The sequence below is a fragment of the Ostrea edulis genome, chromosome 2 (genome assembly GCF_947568905.1).
Source record: "Ostrea edulis chromosome 2, xbOstEdul1.1, whole genome shotgun sequence".
Classification (NCBI taxonomy): Eukaryota; Metazoa; Mollusca; class Bivalvia; order Ostreida; family Ostreidae; genus Ostrea; species Ostrea edulis.
Window position 1 is genome coordinate 22,586,673 of NC_079165.1, and position 19,119 is coordinate 22,605,791.

The window sequence follows — 19,119 nt, forward strand, 5'->3', positions numbered from 1 at the left end:
ACGAAAATATTAACAGCTGTGAAGGAGAAACTTCAAACGTACTGTGCGACTACATATACCAGAAGTGGTGTAAATCATTTAAATGTGGATCCTAAAAAAAAAAAATTCTAAAGAACTTTTAGTAAATTTGAAATCACAAACCTTTTCTCAAATCAACAACATCAAAACGTATGACTTTTCAACTCTGTACACAACCATTCCTCACGATAAATTAAAGACTAGACTTTTTGACATTATAGACAGTTGCTTCTTCAACAAAAATGAAAAACGCAAATATTCATATCTAGTGATCAGTCATCCAAAAGGTTACTTTGTTAAACGCCACTCTGATTCCACGCATAAGTACTCTGAAGTTCAAATAAAAAATATGCTGGAGTTCCTCATTGACAATATCTTCGTGGTCTTTGGTGATCAGGTCTTCCAATAGTGTGTTGGAATCCCCATGGGAACGAATTAGGCTCCTTTGTTAGCTGACCTGGTTTTATATTCCTCTATGAAGCAGAATTTATTCAAAAACTTCTACGTGAGAGGAAAACATCTCTTGCTGTGGTCTTCAATTCGAGATTTAGATATATCGACGATGTATTATCTATGAACAATAATAATTTTCATTCATATGTCGATTCAGTATATCCCAGTGAACTCGAAATAAAAGACACCACAGAGTCGTCTACTTCTGTTTCATACTTAGATATTTCATTGAAAGTAGATATTAACGACAAACTAACAACTCAACTTTATGAAAAACGGGATGATTTCAACTTCCCATATTTATGTAGCAATATTCCATCATCACCCGCATATGGTGTTTACATCTTTCAACTGATTCGATACGCAAGAGCTTGTTCTGTGTATGGTCAATTTTTAAATCGAAGCAGGCTACTGACAAACAAGTTGATGGTGCAGGGGTTCCAACAGTCTCGTTTAAAATAAGCATTTCGCAAATTATATGGGGTTAGGATAGAGTCACAATAGGGGATCAAAGTGTTATATGCTGATTTATTTATGAAAAATCATCAAAACTCTTTTGAAATATTTAAGCTAGGGCTTTTATATTTTGTATATACATTCTTTACAGAAAGACCTTTTATGTGATCCCATGGTGTGTGATCTTATGACATTGACCTGGAAGTTTGACCTACTTTTAATAAAATTCTGACCTATACAATATTTCCTGAACTATCTAAGATTGATCTTTCATATCTTATATAAATTTCTTATGGCAAGACCTTTCATTTCATATCATGTCCTTTAATCTTGTGACTTTGAACTCTTAGTTTGACCTACTTTTTAGAAAACATAACCTATCAAGTATATCCGGAACTATTTAGGCAGGGCTTTTATATTTTGTGTATAGATTCTTTGGCAAGACCTTGCGACACAATGGTGTTTGATCTTTTGACCCTGGAGTTTGACCTACTTTTGAAATAACCCCGACCTACTTAATATCTCCTGAACTATTTAAGGTAGGGCTTTCATATTTTGTATATAGACCTTGTTATACTTTGTTTGACCTAATGACCTGTACAACGACAGGGCTAAGATGGCTCAGGTGAGCGATGTGACCCATTGGCCTCGTGTTTGACAGCGTAGATTTCCCGTTATTTTTTACATTCAAAACTATCTTTACAGTCCAAAGTAAAATATATTGGGTTATACTCCCCACCCACTTTTCAAAGTAGTATCGAGGCTTAGGATGTAAGCTTGAACAAGTGAAGGTAACGAGCGTTGGCAGTCGCACTCCGCGATAAGCCCATATCTTGATCAGGCAATCGGAGTAATCCGTAGTCAAAAGTAGTATATAAAGAACGTCTTCACAATTGGTATGTACTGTAACTTGTCAGACAGCATTTGACCCAATGAATTGAACCCGTATAGAGGAGGACGAACACTTGCATCCCCGCCCCCGACCCTTTACGATTTAAGATTGTGAAGTTTGAGTAAAGTTTGTGTTTAGTGTGTGTGTGTGTGTGTGTGTGTGTGATTTTTTTGCACCCCTCCAGGATTTTGAAGGTTAGGTTTATTTAGATTTAAAATTTTTATTGATTGATTGATTGATTTATGTATCTATTTTTTTTTCTTTCTTTGCTTGTCAAGAATTATAGACAACTGTGAAACTTCTCATCAGACTGTCCTCTCCCTTACTTTGAAAAACAGGACTACGAGCCTGTAATGCCAATCCACCAATGAATGAAACAATCATTCATGAAGATATACCAGGTAGCAGACAGTTATCTGTCTGGCACTGAAAAATATCACTAAATGTACTTCATTTCTTCTATAAATCTAAATACGGGCTGACCAAGCTAACAGCAGCTTGGATTTATTTCTGTTGTTAAATATCACGATAAAATATTCAAATAGTGCCGGTAAGATATTATATATAAACTTACAAACATCTGCAAATTACGGAAACCCATTTAGGACTTATCAAAATACTTTGAATTTGAAATAACGAATTCCAGAATTCGTTATTACAGATTTGATTTGTTATTTCAAACTTTTGAATCCGTTATAACGGATTAAAATCTGTTATAACGAATTTGTTGAATTTGTTATATCAAATTTCAAAATTGGTTATAGTAAATTTCAAAATTTGTTTTAACGAATTCAATTTGAAAACACGAATTTTAGAAATGGTTGTATCAAATTCGATATAACGATTTATGAAACCGTTGATATCAAATTAGTATATGCTGATTAATTCGTTATAACGAGTTAATTATCTCGTTATAACGAGATAATCAATTCGTTAAAACGAGATAACTAACTCGTTGTATAAAGATAATCAACTCGTTATAACGAGATACTAACTAGTTATAACGAGATAATCAAGTCGTTATAACGAGATAATTAACTCGTTATAACGAGATAATTAACTCGTTATAACGAGATAATTAACTCGTTATAACGAGATGATTAACTCGTTATAACGAGATATTAATTCGTTATAACGAGATACTAACTCGTTATAACGAGATAATTAAGTCGTTATAACGAGATAATTAAGTCGTTATAACGAGATAATTAAGTCGTTATAACGAGATGATTGACTCGTTATAACGAGATGATTAACTCGTTATTACGACATAAGTAACTCGTTATAACGAGATAATTAACTCGTTATAACGAGTTAGGTTTTTTTCCACTTTTCAAAAAATGAGCCTATCCGGCTTTTCGTACTAAAGTATTCTTGAAATGTGATATACATAATAAACTTAAACAATAACGCACCCCCAATGTTTGTTTTCAAAACAAATAATAAACTCTCTATAATAAGCTTCTAGCACGACATATAACCTTAATTTTTTGTGAAAACTTTTAAACATATTAGACTGTAGATTTTAATCATTTAAAGTAAAAACCAAAATTTAGGGGGAAATCGTTTAAATTAAAGGGTAGATGGGGCGTTTATTGAGGATCAGTTTACTCATGTGTTATCCAGCCATGGTGTTTTCATATTGTAACATTACAATGCAATAACATTTTTGAGAATATTTAATATCATTATAACAAATGTAACAATGACAACATACACATATTTTAAAGTTTTCGCAACACAATAAATGAAATTTTCATAATAAATGTTATTACGAAAACAATTCCATATGCATTATCTTTTTCTTCACAGTTATTGTTGTTCAATAAATATAAACTTGTTGCTTTTAGAACTGGACTGTAATGGAGTCGTGACTGACGACATTTTTCTTCATTTCTATACCGTTCTCCATTTTTATACCGTCTTTTTCGCCCTCGGCCTCGAAGACCATATTATCGTGACCGTATATCCCGGTTTTGTTTTCCTCCAGTGCGGGGCCCCAGTTGTGTTCAGGTCTTGTTGCATTTTTAAAACCCTATATACAAAACAAAATATATCCATGAAAAGAGATATGAGTCATTTTGTAAATCGTAAGTTATTCTCAATAATTTCGTGGTGCTAAAACAAGTGGTTGGACACGAGTTTTGAATTGGTCACGTGGCTTCGTACCCGATATCGGATAAGCTGTATTGCTGCCGTGGCGAACAGGAAGAAGAGGGGCAGGGCTACCAGTCCCCATCCACAGTTCTGGGCCCACTGTTCAAACGTATAATCCTCGTAATGTGAAGGGGAGAATCGAACTGCACTCGCTATCAAGATGGCCTGTTAACCGTAAAACGAAAGCTAATGTCAGCAAAGTTATATTTTCTCTACTAGTTCAAGATAAGCATCATGTGAGAAAGAGAAAACTGTTTAGTTTGATTATTTCAGACTCCCCGTGAAAGGTGGTACACAAAATTTATGCGATAAGACCTTTGATGTCACAGAAAGTTTAGACACTCACCACTATAAAAACTGGAGCAAGGACAGTCCAAGTTCCGATCCAGTAATAATTAGGCTTGAAACCCAGCATCAACTCAATGTCTTCTGAAAACCTGCGCCAACCTACGGAATCAGATACATGTAACAGACGGTGTCCAGAATTAAGTCTTTTGTGTTGAAACAGAAAGCCCAGAGACCAAAACCTCAGACATCCTATAATGAGGACAGAAGGAGAACTTACCATAAACCCATGATATGGCGATTAGTTCACAAAAACAGACGAACAACAGGGAATAACTTCCGGAATAAGCGTCCATCAAAGTCAAAACGTAGATTCCACCCTGTTTGAAAATCGGAGATCATTCAGCAAAAAGAGTTCTAAAGCGTAACTTTAGAGATCATTCAGCAAAAGGAGTTATAAAGCGTAACTAATTCAGCAAAAAGAGTTATAGAAAAAAGGAAACGTTTCAGATTTGGTTTCTTGGTGTAGAGACATGCAAAAAGTATTCGGTCAATTTTATAAAATTATTTGTACATGTATATAGTGTTTGGAATACTTTTTGCATGGCTCTCTATAGTGCTTTGCTGGTCAGTCTTGGCATTATTCTCCATATAGCGACAAACCGTTTTTGTATAGGCTGATTTACCTGTGTAACTAGAGCTAGTCCTGCGACGAATAGAACGAGACAGACGACGAATGTGAGGATGCTTTTGTGTTTGCGGAGATATCTGGGATATTCGTCTGCTAGGGCCGAGATGATGGCTTCCACCATGGCAAACTGAAAGTAGCAAGCGTAGATGAACTATACCGAACAACCGACAGAATTACATCGAGTAATGGACAGAATTATACCGAGTAATGGACAGGATTATACCGAGTAATGGACAGAATTATACCGAGTAATGGACAGGATTATACCGAGTAATGGACATAATTATACCGAGTAATGGACAGGATTATACCGAGCAATCGACAGGATTATACCGAGTAATGGACATAATTATACCGAGTAATGGACAGGATGATACCGAGCAATCGACAGGATTATACCGAGTAATGGACATAATTATACCGAGTAATGGACAGAATTAAATTAAGTAATGGACAGGATTATACCGAGTAATGGACAGAATTAAATTAAGTAATGGACAGAATTAAACTAAGTAATGGACAGAATTATAACGAATAATGGACAGAATTATACCGAGTAATGGACAGGATTATACCAAGTAATGCACAGAATTATACCGAGTAATGGACAGGATTATACCGAGTAATGGACGGAATTAAACTAAGTAATCGACAGAATTATACCGAGTAATGGACAGAATTATACCGAGTAATGGACAGGATTATACCGAGTAATGGACAGGATTATACCTAGTAATTGACAGAGTCATACCGATTAATGGACAGGATTATACCGAGTAATGGACGGAATTTTATAGAGCCAAATATTGGGCGAAATTTTATTGAATAATGATTGGAATTGTACCATGTATTGAATGGGATTATACCGAGTATTGAATGAAATTATACCGAGTATTAAATGGAATTATACCGGGTACTGGACGGGAATTGTATCGGGAGACGGTATGAAAATGAATTATGATTGGTGCTGTCATATTTACCATACTGGAGAGTCCTAACAGTATCAACATGAAGAAGAAGAGGAAGGCCCAGATGGGCGGGTAGGGCATCCTGGCTATGGCCTCAGGGTACGCGATGAATACCAGACCGGGCCCTGTAATGGTGAAGACATGATAATCTGATACTAGAGAAATTCATATGCTTTAGTGGGTTATCTATTTCATACATAATCCTAACATTTCTTAATTGCACCCTCCCCAATATCCCCAAATATTACATAAACTGACAGATCAGCACAATCATCGAATGGGTATAGCGGCAGTGAGTCTATTGTCAGCCTTTTGGCACGACTAATTTCTGTTCGGAGACTGATTTCTCATACCGTTATTGGTTATGAAAGTAACCCACTCCCAAGACTTCCAATTCGATGTTAATTTTGTATATTAATTATGTTTTAATCGATTTTTGGCAGTCTAACGACCACTGATGACGTCACTGATAGATAAGGATGAAATATCCTCGAAAAGGACGTAAACAGCACATAAATAAATACTTTCCGCTAAGAACTAATTGACGATTTAGATCTATAAATACTTACCATCAGCCGCCACTTCCTGAACCGGTCTGTTGGTGACCTCCGACATGAACCCAAGGACAGAGAAAATGGCGAGACCGGCAAAAACACTAGTCCCACAGTTAATGATTGCTACCAGAATGGAGTCGCTGTAATGAAAATGGTATACAGTGAATTTCGATAATTAAGATATCGAGCCGGCATATGTAGGATTAGAAAGTGCACATACCGGTATTTTAGAATGGTTACCACTACACATAGTAACGTGACCAGTGGGTATTAGCGTAATAATAACCAGTGATTTTATTTCCACACTATGTAAATGAAGGCTTCGAAATATCCACTGAATTGTTCAATTAATGAAAACAGGAAAATTAAACAGAAAAATAAAATTCTTATTTCGTTAACTGTAATGCTGGTTCTGGCTGTTAGAGATACGTGTTTTACCGATAGCAGTTGTTGTTGAATGGGTTGTAACTAGACATAGTGATTAGACTTCCGAAGGCTGGGCCAAGCGAGTAAAAAATCTGAGAGGCGGCATCGGTCCACACCTATAAGTAAAGGTCAACGGATCAGATATAAGTAACTGGGGGGGGGGGGATATGTCCTCTTTCACAATCGGCAATTAAAGCCGAAATGTATATATACATGCAGTGATGTGGGCATGCGTAAGATATTAACCTCTTGGGCATGAGAGGAAAGACTTTTCATTTAAAAAAAATAATTATGAACACTATTCAAACGTGCTGCTCTGAAGTATGATATTAATTGCATGAAGAAGCCAAGTCTGTATACAATGTATTGTATATCATTTACCCTGGGATCTGTTAACTTGTCAAACTTTGGAATCAAGTAAAACTCCAGTCCCTTTTGGTACCCCTCTAATGTCACCCCCCGGACAAGAAGAATGATCAGGACTATGTAAGGAAAAGTTGCCGTGAAGTAGATCACCTGTAAAGGTAAGCAAAGTTAAGGTGACACTAATTAGATACCTGTAGTGGGTGTTGAGTAAAAAAACCAAATTAAAAACGAGGAAATCTCCTTCATTGCTATATATAACGGAATCTACAAGAGAAAAGGGGGATGAATGCAGCATATCTGAAACTAAGAACAAGTATTTATTAATATTGCCACCAAAAGCACCCCATCAATCCCGCTATCCGAGTACAACATATTCTAGTACCACGGCACAGCACTTTTTGTCCTCGAACGAAGTTCCCTGGAAACCTATATAAATCTGTTGGCATATCATTACATTGTAATCATGTTTTACGTAAAACGTCGTAAAATTGACATGTGGATTACTTGATGTGCTCAGTATGATATTGTGCACCGGATGTAGAGAACACCGGATGTAGAGAAATCCTAACCAACCTTTCCCGAAGATTTTACACCTTTCTTCAACGAGAAGAAAATAACGAGCCATGCAAACAGCAGAACAGCCACAAGCTTGGGACTTAAGTCTCCGATCCCACCGATCCCATCTGCCTGGTCCAAACCGAGGACAAAATTACTAGAAACAAAGACAAAAAAGAATTTATTTCCTGATGCTCATCATGACCTGCTCTTCCATTCGATGAACTGTTCGGTGGACGTATGCACGGGATGAAGTAACTCTCCACTGAAATAAATAGCAAATGTGGAAAAAACATTGATTATTCTTAAAATTTACTCATATATTTCACCATGTCAACTGAAACAAGTCCATCATCCCCTAGCGAGGGAATTTCAAGAGAATCCCACCTGAAGTATTCGTCACTCGGTGTTCGGATTTTATCCGTGAAACTGCAGGCCGTCAGGTTGGTAGAAGTGATGTTGTATGTAAGGTCGTCCCATTTCATCCCCCAGCTGGTCAGCTCTTTCTCGACACAAGTCTTATTCATTGTTCCTGAATTAAACAGTGAGAGATAGTACTAACCGGAAGGAATACTGGTACAACAGACTGAACAATTACAAGCTGTATGCACGTGTTGAACATTTGTGTTTCCCCTTATCAACATTCGCGGTAGCCCAGTGTTCAGATGCTCGCTTCACCACCGAGAATCCAGGGTTGAGTTCTCGATTCCAGCACCGCGTTCATTTAACATTCCGGTATATAGGTAGTGACAGTTCCTTCACTAAGTGTTCAGCGTTAGAAGTACAGACCACGGTAAGTTTTCGCATGATAAAGACACGGTCTGAGCGCCATACATTGGTAAAATTCTTTGGCACTTCGGCTATATATTGCGGTTGACGACTCTACATGTGTGAAAAATAACAAACAAATAATTTCCTCTACTGAAATATACACAGATGAATTCCTTTTAGAGACACTGTTAAATACTTTATACATTGTTATTACATCGAGACTACATTGGTCTTAGCTTGAGGGTGGTTCTTTTCTTCATTGCAATGCAGTGCTGTATTTTCACTGTAGGCCAAACTCGTGAAAATAAAACTGCATTGAAATATAACCTAGCCATATCATATATATAGAATGGCATAAATACCACGCATTAAAAACTATGTGAAAACATCTGAACAAGAAACCGTGAAAATAACCGAGAATGTAAAGCTGTATAAAGTAATATGTGCTGAAATACGTGCTGCTGCTTGTATACTGACCCAGGGTGATGTTGATTTTCTCGGATTCGTTCATATTTGAAGTGACCTTGAGGGTCTCTGTCCTGCAGTACATGGTGTTCCACTTATTGCCACATGTGGCCCAGGGAACGTTACTGTCCATGTTGACGAGGGACACAAGCAGGAAGTACATAGCATACGCAATGACCACGTTATAACTGATGGCCACCAAGGCAGAAATAATAATGGAGGCAAAACCAATCCCTGTAGAACGCATACAAACGAAATATATGTAAAATTATGAAAATTACGTGCTTGTGATCTAACTATTAAGATATGACCGTAACTCGTCTTCCAATTAAGTATATACAAAGCAGTACCTTTAAACAAGGGACACGCTCTCCATATCGTTATTGGGCCAAGGGAGGCGAATTGTCCGAAGGCCAGTTCCATGAAAAAAGCAGGAAGTCCCACCAAGGCGAGTGAGATGATATAGGGAATAAGGAAGGCACCTGCAAGAAAAGCAAAACAGAATTATCAGATGTAATTAGCAAGCAGGATATTAGTATTAGCTAAGAAGGTGAGACATTTATCATAATTTCCATAACTTTTTATCTACCTGGAAAAAAAAAATACAATAGAAACAAAGACAAACTAACACACTAAAACTAAACTACAAAGACTGAGAAAAATCTCAGAACGTCTACATTTTGAAATCATCATGTGTAACACGGAGCAATAAAAACGTCTGTTGCGGAGAGTCAAAACTGAATTGAACTAATTAGCTGTTTCGCGGGATGAAGTCAAATCACCTAATCAGTATAATTTAGCTGTTCATAATCTCGTTTAGATGAGGGTCATTATAAATATTTCGGACCTGGAGGTGTGAAGCAGAACCGTAATGACGCAGTCCGATATCGAAGATCTACTATCTCAGCGACAATACAGATGTACGTTACATGCAACCACAACAAGGAGAGAAGAGCTGTCCTTCCATCCCGCGAGGACATTATCGTAAAGAAAGTAGACAAAGAGTCTATGGTAGTTGTTCTAGATAAATAATCGTATATAGCTGAAGACAACTGATGAGTGGTTTTACAAAAAGCTGAATTCAGACCCGACAAAGAAATAACTGAAACTCTCGGCAAAATGGACGAAAATGGGGAAGTAGAACACTACATGTATGACACTCTGTCCTGTTGACTGCTTACCAAGGCAGTTCTATTTCCTCCAAAAATCCACAAAGAAGGCATGTCTGGTCGACCCATCGTAAGTGCCATCAGACATCCCACGGAGAGAATTCCGGCATTCATCAATTTATGTCTCCGCCCTCCGTCTCATGTAGAAGATTTGCCGCCATATCTCAAAGACACCACCGATTACATTAATAAAACCTCCCCGACCAGACATTATTGGTGACGATGGACCTCACCTCCCTACACACCAACATTCCACACCAGGAGGGCATTGAAGATTGTAGGAAGTTTGCGATATGTTGTCCATTCACAGACCTTATATTGAACCATTCGTCAAGCTCCAGTAACATGTTAAATAACTTCATGTTCAACGGCGAACGTTATTTACAAGTAAGTGGCACTGCTATGGACATCAACATAGCTCCTTCGTATGCTAATATTTTCATGGGAAGACTTGACTATAACCTACTAATGCAGGCAGCAATAAAACCTCTCAGTTGGTTGCAATTTATTAACAACATTGAGGTGAAATGGGTAAAAAGTTGAGTGGACCTCTACAACTTCATCGGACTAGCCTATGCATTTTCACATCGAGTAACATCTTTCTAGACACCACGTCTTAGATTATTGACGGGAATGTTGAGTGTAGTCTCCACACCAAATCCACAGTCTAAAATTCATATCTCATGTCATCAAGCTACCGTCCTCCCCATACCATCAAAGGAGTACCTAAAGATTTAGCCACCAGATACCGTCGCATCTGCTCCACTCCTGCACTTTATCATGAACAGAGCACCCATCTGCAAAACCTACTCTGCAAGAGAGGCTAAAAAGCCCCAAAAGTGCAAACAGCTATTGACAGAGTTCCAATGGTAACAAAGTATCATCCAGTCCTGAAAGACCTTATCAACGTTTTGAAGACGTATTCCCATTCTTTACACGAACCCCAAAATGGCCGATGTCTTCAAAGAGCTCCATATGGTTGCCTTCAGATGACCCAGAAATCTTAAAGGCATGGTGGTGTCAACCAAATTGGAAAATGATTTGACCAGTGGGGGATTTAAAATTTGTTTTGATGGCAGATGTTTGATGTGCAAAAACCTTGAGCGAGCACAGGCAGTATTAAGAATTTTGTCACCGGACGATCCCACCGAATTCTTGTGGACACATCGTGTCGCACGGACAACAGCGTGTACCTCATAAACTGCAAGGCCTGTGACAAACAATACGTGGGTGAAACTGGGGACCCACGTAGAAGGATCAATAAGCACCGGTCTACCATTAAATCAAAAGGGTCAAAGAACCTTTTGCCCAACATTCTAATCTCGCAGGAGACGAATAGGAAGATATCACATGCAGTAGATAGTATTGATCATAACACTAACTGGACCGATGCAGAGAGGAAGAAGAAGGAAGAATTCTGGAGGCATAGACTGAAGTTTTCCACCCCAATGGCATGAATCAACAGATCCAATGGCTTCACCAGAATAAATGTGGATCAACTTCTCCTATTTATTACCCTGTGCTGTCCTGTCTGTTGTACACTTCGTATTCGTGGTTTACTTTACATTATAACAACACCATCATCAGCAATCAAGTTTTTCCTATTTCCCTAATTTATATTTTATTTATCTGATAATTTTTCGTAATATATATATATATATATATATATATATATATATATATATATATGGATAAATCTCCGATATAATCTTCTAGAGTGCTCGACGTGGCCTCACGGAGCTACATAAATTGACGATCAGATGGAGTTCAATCACATAACATTTATTTCTCTACAGGCTGTTTCGTGAGGGGATGGTTTCCCCTCACTCGTCGGGAGAAAAATGACATCTAACGAAAAACATCCGCGTGGCTGAGAATATGTTACACAGAAACATACTGGATATATATATATATTAGAAGTTGATTCGGCACAGTTGTAAATAAATACCGAAAATCAGAATGACATATTCCATAAAAAAAACAATCATTTACTGCTAGCGCTTTCTCCATGTCTACATGGTTCATCGGGCAGTTCAAATATACAAAAAATTGTTTAGCAACGTCTTTGTTATGACGTCAATTAAACGAGTCCTTTATGACGTCATAATAACGTTAACCGGTAGCGTTTGGTAATTGTCTATAATACGCCGGTTTCGAGATAAACCCGAGTTATTTCCCTTTGGATAACTCGTATATAAGTGAGGCGCGAAACAATTTGTTTACACGCGGGAGTGGGACTAATATTCATCACTGCGTAAGTGAATGTACTCAGTAAGTTTCTCATACACTGTTTGATCACCCGAATTCGACTGATACACAAACTAAGTAAGTTATCAGTATTTAGGAAATAATTAAATACATAGAATTCTTATCATATCACGTTATTTCGTTGGTCAAAAGTACCATATCTAAGATAATATGTATACGGTGTGACCGTTGGACCGAGCGAAGCATGTAATGGTCATTGGAGTGTCCCAAGTGGTAATCATAATTCCGTTAAGTATGGTAGGTTATGATTCATTTAAAAATATATATTTTTAATGAAATTTTCCTTGCGCTAAAAACCCAGTAACATCTCAATATTAAAGGAGTTTATATGGGGACAACAGTTTTACAGGATCCGCCTATTCATTGAACGCGGGAAATAAAACGCAAGGCGACGTAAACTGTGTATTGTGACGTCACATTTAGCCTCAACCCTTTTCAAAGCAAACAATTATAAACAACAATAATACATTTCGTATGCAATGAAAAAGGCCGTTATAAAACTAAACAAAATTAACCAATGAATTCAAAATGGTGAAAATGTAACCGTAATTTTATCGTATATTCTAATTTAAAGAAACTCATGAACTCGTTCATCTATTTAGTCGTATTACGGTTTTATATGTAATTATTTGCTAAAACCTATTACAATGATAATTATACTATTCACTTTGAACAAACTAAGTGTTTAAATTACGAATTGCACGTCAGAGTCTTCTATTATTGGCATTCAAAATTAACACGAATAACTGTTGAAGCAGGTGATGAAAAAATAAATGGCGGCGCCCATATGGATCTAGTCTAGGTCACCTACACGTTTGTCAATGCAGCGTTCTACGAGACAAGTGGGAAGTCAAACGGCTTGCGTGACCTAGGCTAATATGGATCACGAAAATTTCAGTGAACGTATATAGAGATTGTCTCTTTTTCTTTTGCTGATTTTGACTTTTTTCTTTTACATACGTGTTACCTTTAGAGCCTTGCTTCGCGGACAGGCCTTCGGCCCGTCCGAGCTTCGCTCGGTATTACTTGCAAATATGACATTGTTTTTATGTTTTCACTTTAGTAAAACATTTCTATCGATAGTATTTTGTATTTCCCACATTTACATATCAAAAGAGAAGATGCTTTTAATACATTTCATCGTCTTCCTCGCTGACTGTAGGTCCGCTCTGTCCCACTTAGTCATTCAAAGTTCCACTAAATGCACCTCCTACACAGAAGAGTTCGTATCTCGAAACTGGCGTATTCCCACATATTCTATAAAAGTATTATGCTGAATTGTAGTTCAATTGTTCAAATAATTATTTTCTATTAAGGCTTGGATTAAAAAGTTCAATAAAATAGCCCTCTTTGGCTTTGCGAGTTATTTCATATATATATATATATATATAGATATAGATAAATATATATTATATATATATATATATATATATATATATATATATATATATATATATACACGAGAGAGAGAGAGAGAGAGAGAGAGAGAGAGAGAGAGAGAGAGAGAGAGAGAGAGAGAGAGAATTGCACAAAATGTCCATGGTATAGGTAATAAGTAGAAAAAATATATCCAAGGATGACTAAGTACACATGATCCACATTTAATTAATTAATTTATATTTTAACCCGTTGCTTGATTTTGACTTCTTCCCACACAAAGGTTAATTAGTTCAGTTCAGTCTTGACTGCCGTATAGAACCGATTTGTTTTTAATTGCATCAAGTAACACATAATAATTTCAAAATATAGTCAAATAAAGCTTTGTCTACAACAGAGGAGGTGTAAGCATCCCCTGGAGAGTAGGGTAAACACTATAGGATTAAACATTCCTTTGAAGAATTTATCGATGTGTAAACTCCGGACATTTTACCCACAAACTGAATAAAAGTGCGAAGCACTTTTATGTTAAGTCTCTGAGTAAAATGTCCGGAGTTTACACATCGATACATTCTTCAAAAAAAAATAAATGTTTAATTCTTATAATTCCAATTCATTCACTGTATTAACAATTTCAAAAATTTTAATAGTTTCCCCGCACTACGTTATTTGTTTTCAGGTGCGTATGAATACATCGCGTTTTCGGATTTATTGATGTGTAAACTCTTGTTCAGCTTTATTTTGTCCAATCAAAACAATTGTAATAAATAACATTGGAATTATTAAACTCTGGACAAAGCAGAGACATAAGCATCCCCTGTTGACCAGTCACATCCTCCGTGTTTCTGTGAATCGGCCATGATATTTTGCAAGTCATTAAGCTTTGTTTTTATAAGTATGATGTTTGTGTAGTGCTTACCTCCACCATTCCTGTAGCAGAGGTAGGGAAACCTCCATACATTACCGAGGCCTACGGCATACCCCACACAGGACAGGAAGAACTCCACCTTGTTAGACCAGGCACCGCGGGCCACCTCATTCTGTGAAAAAGAGAAAATCAGCACCCTGTATCGTGTAGGGAAACCAAAACACCAGTATATTGTACTATACAGAAAACCAAACAAAATCAACATATTATATTATGATAATATAATAAGAAAAAAGAAATAATAAATAATAAGATAAGAAAAAAAATCAACATGCATACCATGCAGAAAGAAAAATAACATACTAGTATTCAGTTATGGAAGGGGCTAAATCAAAACAATTCAACGTATTTACTTTGTAAGTTTGTTTTAAAGTATCATATACCATACTTCAAATCAACAGATTACATGCACGGGTATGAGATTGATCACTGTTTGTTGTTATCTTCCCCATGCACGGGTAAACTGATCTTTTCGCCAAGTTCTGAACTCTTAATTAATCAATAAAAGTAATTTATTCAGAAAGCGTGTATACTCTTAACCCAAATTATTTAAAGAAGATTATCACCATAAGCGACAAAATAAAGCGATCTGAGTTAAGATGCATTCTGCAGAATCCTAATGTCATGAAGGCGATTTAAATAATGTTATAATCATGAAATAGCGGAACCATGTTTACAGTTGATGTTATAATCATAAAATAAAGGGGCTATGTCTTCTATATTATTGTTATAATCATAAAATAAAGGGACCTTTGTAAAATTTTGATCATGATGTTATAATCATTAAGTGCAGGGACCATGTTTACTTGTAATGTTATAATAGTTAAATACAGGGACCATGTTAACTTGTAATGTTATAATAGTTAAATACAGAGACCATGTTAACTTGTAATGTTATAATAATAAAATACAGAGGCCATGTTTACTTGTAATGTTATAATCATTAAATACAGAGACCATGTTAACTTGTAATGTTATAATAATAAAATACAGGGACCATGTTAACTTGTAATGTTATAATAATTAAATACAGAGACCATGTTAACTTGTAATGTTATAATAGTTAAATACAGAGGCCATGTTAACTTGTAATGTTATAATAATTAAATACAGGGACCGTGTTTACTTGTAATGTTATAATAGTTAAATACAGAGGCCATGTTAACTTGTAATGTTATAATAGTAAAATACAGGGGCCATGTTAACTTGTAATGTTATAATAGTAAAATACAGGGGCCATGTTAACTTGTAATGTTATAATAATTAAATACAGAGACCATGTTAACTTGTAATGTTATAATAATTAAATACAGAGACCATGTTAACTTGTAATGTTATAATAGTTAAATACAGAGGCCATGTTAACTTGTAATGTTATAATCATTAAATACAGAGGCCATGTTAACTTGTAATGTTATAATCATTAAATACAGAGGCCATGTTAACTTGTAATGTTATAATCATACAAAACTTGTAATGTTATAATAGTTAAATACAGAGACCATGTTAACTTGTAATGTTATAATCATTAAATACAGAGACCACGTTAACTTGTAATGTTATAATAGTAAAATACAGAGACCATGTTAACTTGTTATATTATAATAGTTAAATACAGAGACCATATTAACTTGTAATGTTATAATAATATAATACAGGGACCATGTTAACTTGTAATGTTATAATAATAAAATACAGAGACCATGTTAACTTGTAATGTTATAATAATTAAATACAGAGACCATGTTAACTTGTAATGTTATAATAATTAAATACAGAGACCATGTTAACTTGTAATGTTATAATAGTTAAATACAGAGACCATGTTTATTTGTAATGTTATAATAATTAAATACAGAGACCATGTTAACTTGTAATGTTATAATAATAAAATACAGGGACCGTGTTTACTTGTAATGTTATAATCATACAAAACTGATTTTTCATATTCGCGATTTTACCATGTTAATGTACTACATATGTGTTTAAGGTCAGAGGAAACCCAAGCAATTTTGGAGACATTAGATTTTGCTGTGTTTACGTGAGATTTTCTATTATTTGATCAAACGTCAATGTAAACCGGGCACCAATACTTCAAATGTGCCAATAAATAGGATGAATTTCAAGTATTGCGTAATGTTCTTTCGTTGAATTTTCTTACAAAAATCTTATAAAATTTTCAAACTAGTGAATAATTTAAAAATAGAGGAGGTTAGATAGGAAAATTTCGTTGTAACTATGAGTTTTTAACAATATTAAACATTTACAAATAGTTGTACAAAATTCTGTAACAAATTCTAAGGGGTATCCTATGTCCTTAAAAATGGCATCCATAAATCTAGATTCTCAGCCATCGTGGACAGTTTTCATTCATAACTGTAGGTGTACCAGTGGGAAAACAGGTGGAAAGTTTTGCGTAAATTTCCACTAGTGATGATTGCCCAACGTCTCTCTGATAAGGTAATTCTGACATTGTTATGTCGGGTGACAAAATGCATTCCATTGACAAGAGAAACACGCCGCATGCCCAACCCGCGAGTGGTTCCAAAATTTATGTGAATGAATGTGTGGTATTCGGTCAAGTTCTATAAGTCAATTCATTTAGTGCCAACCAGGAGGATAATGAACACAGCCAAGGATCATTGTAATAAATTATGTTGGATAGTCGCTTCCATACTTACCTTCACAGTTCTTCCTAGCACAACAACTCGCTACACACTGCAGTATATTAGTATTATTATCATTATTACCAGTATCATTTTTATTATCACAATTCAGAAGTCAATGAGGCACAAAAAACCGGTAGCAAGCAACTTTTTGTATTTTTATTAAAACTTTTATTTTCGGACATGAAATAGGAACAATTACAAATTTAATCTAATTTGTAAATATATAAGTGCGATGACAATGGTCAATGTTTTATGCAAGATTGACACTTGTAAAACGTTTTGTTAAAAGAAACATAAAAGAAAAACAAGATCCGAAATGACAGAATTTTTATGCCTTTCATTTCATGACGAAAATTCCAAAGCGAAAAAGAAACCGAACTTTCAAAACATATAGGATTGATTACGGTTTTACACCGTTTAGGCAATATTTCAGCCATTTTACGGCGGAAAAATAGAAATCATTTGTATATTACATTGTACATATTAAAGTTCGTGCACATTTAAACAGTTATATTACATGTAACCTGCAATATTCCGTGTAAATTAATAAAAGTGGATGCAATATCAGATTTATTTCTTACAAGATAAAACGACAGCTTTATATACACTCACACTTCAAAATTTACAACTCACTTGACACAATTCTACCGCATAAATATGATTAATGTTGAATAGAAATTTACTATCTTTAACAAATCGAAAAATAATCTCCTGTGTTTTTTTTATGTAAAAAAAGGAATGATAGAGGTTTTATTTTGTGTGTACTTGTGTATCAATCCCAGACAAGAGCTTATTGCGTATTCAGTGTTTGTTAAACACTCCAGGACTGGGGTTTGACGGGCCGCAGAGATAATGGTCGCCAGGTCAAGGCACGAATGAAATTCATCAGTGTCCAAGAAAACAAAAGACAACCTCAATAAGAACTCGTCCACGGCACCCTTAACTAAAACCTTTTTATCTTTTAAAAAATGCGAATAAATCTTTGACCGCATTTTGCATGAAACAATTTACCATATATAATCCTTTTAATAGTTTTCTCCCCGAATTTTACTAATCAATAATTAAGGCATTAAATGTTCAAAGTTGAGAACAAATGCTAATTTTGTTATCAACAGAAAATTTAGAAACTGCAATCCTAAATACTTAAGGTTATCACTTTATATAAGATTTTAAGAATGAAACTGGTTTAATCAAATACATAGCATCATTCCAATACTTTATCAGTGTAATTTGTTTCGAAATTACAGATAATCAAACAATTCTACACAAAAAATTCACACTGGTCTTACCTGTGACATGTTGTAAAGTTATTGAAATAACTGATATTTCTTTTTCGGTCTGAACCGTTATCGGGAAACCAGCACACAGAATAAGTCCGGGTATAGATATGACCCAACGTCGAGGTCACGTGGTGACAGCAAAAATTTCCCATGGATATGTTGCGGTGTAAACCCCAAATCAATTTGTCTAAAGATTTCATGAAAGGGATATTTCACTCAAGCGTTTTACTACATGCAACATTGCTGCAATATCTACGAGAATGCCTATTGACCAGGTACATTCTCATTAGAGAAATGGTCAGGTCCATATTTCCTGTTATTTTACACCTTATTGAACGGCATAAAGACAACGTTTGATGAGATCTGTTGCT

At 35.6% G+C, this 19,119-nt stretch overlaps 1 protein-coding gene across 3 annotated transcripts; it reads right to left on the reverse strand.

Moving 5' to 3' along the window:
- Positions 1 to 3,480: 3,480 nt before the first annotated feature.
- On the reverse strand, positions 3,481 to 18,843 carry LOC130046405 (sodium-dependent proline transporter-like). 3 transcript variants are annotated; one of them, XM_056156424.1, is made up of 15 exons: positions 18,758 to 18,843; positions 14,791 to 14,911; positions 9,408 to 9,539; positions 9,070 to 9,291; positions 8,209 to 8,353; positions 7,840 to 7,978; positions 7,282 to 7,416; positions 6,913 to 7,016; positions 6,490 to 6,614; positions 5,933 to 6,045; positions 4,948 to 5,079; positions 4,542 to 4,641; positions 4,323 to 4,423; positions 3,989 to 4,141; positions 3,481 to 3,854 (listed from the first exon to the last, which is right to left on the reverse strand). In XM_056156424.1, the coding sequence occupies exons 1-15, from the start codon at positions 18,764 to 18,766 to the stop codon at positions 3,666 to 3,668; spliced, it is 1,920 nt and encodes a 639-aa protein (XP_056012399.1). In that variant the 5' UTR covers positions 18,767 to 18,843; the 3' UTR covers positions 3,481 to 3,665. The 3 variants fall into 3 exon arrangements, with proteins under 3 accessions (XP_056012399.1, XP_056012400.1, XP_056012398.1); XM_056156425.1 differs by lacking the exon at positions 18,758 to 18,843 and adding an exon at positions 13,629 to 13,751 and having other exon boundaries at positions 14,791 to 14,916; XM_056156423.1 differs by having other exon boundaries at positions 14,791 to 18,789.
- Between the last annotated feature and the right edge of the window lie 276 nt (positions 18,844 to 19,119).

Excerpts from the sequence above, each read along its gene's own strand:
- LOC130046405 (XM_056156423.1), bottom strand. The coding sequence starts at position 15,004 with ATGTTGATTTTGTTTGGTTTTCTGTATAGTACAATATACTGGTGTTTT. Across the intron at positions 6,046-6,489 it reads TCAGGAAGTGGCGGCTGATG|GGCCCGGTCTGGTATTCATC; the intron begins GTAAGTATTTAT and ends TCACCATTACAG. Across the intron at positions 4,424-4,541 it reads CGCCATATCATGGGTTTATG|GTTGGCGCAGGTTTTCAGAA; the intron begins GTAAGTTCTCCT and ends CTGATTCCGTAG.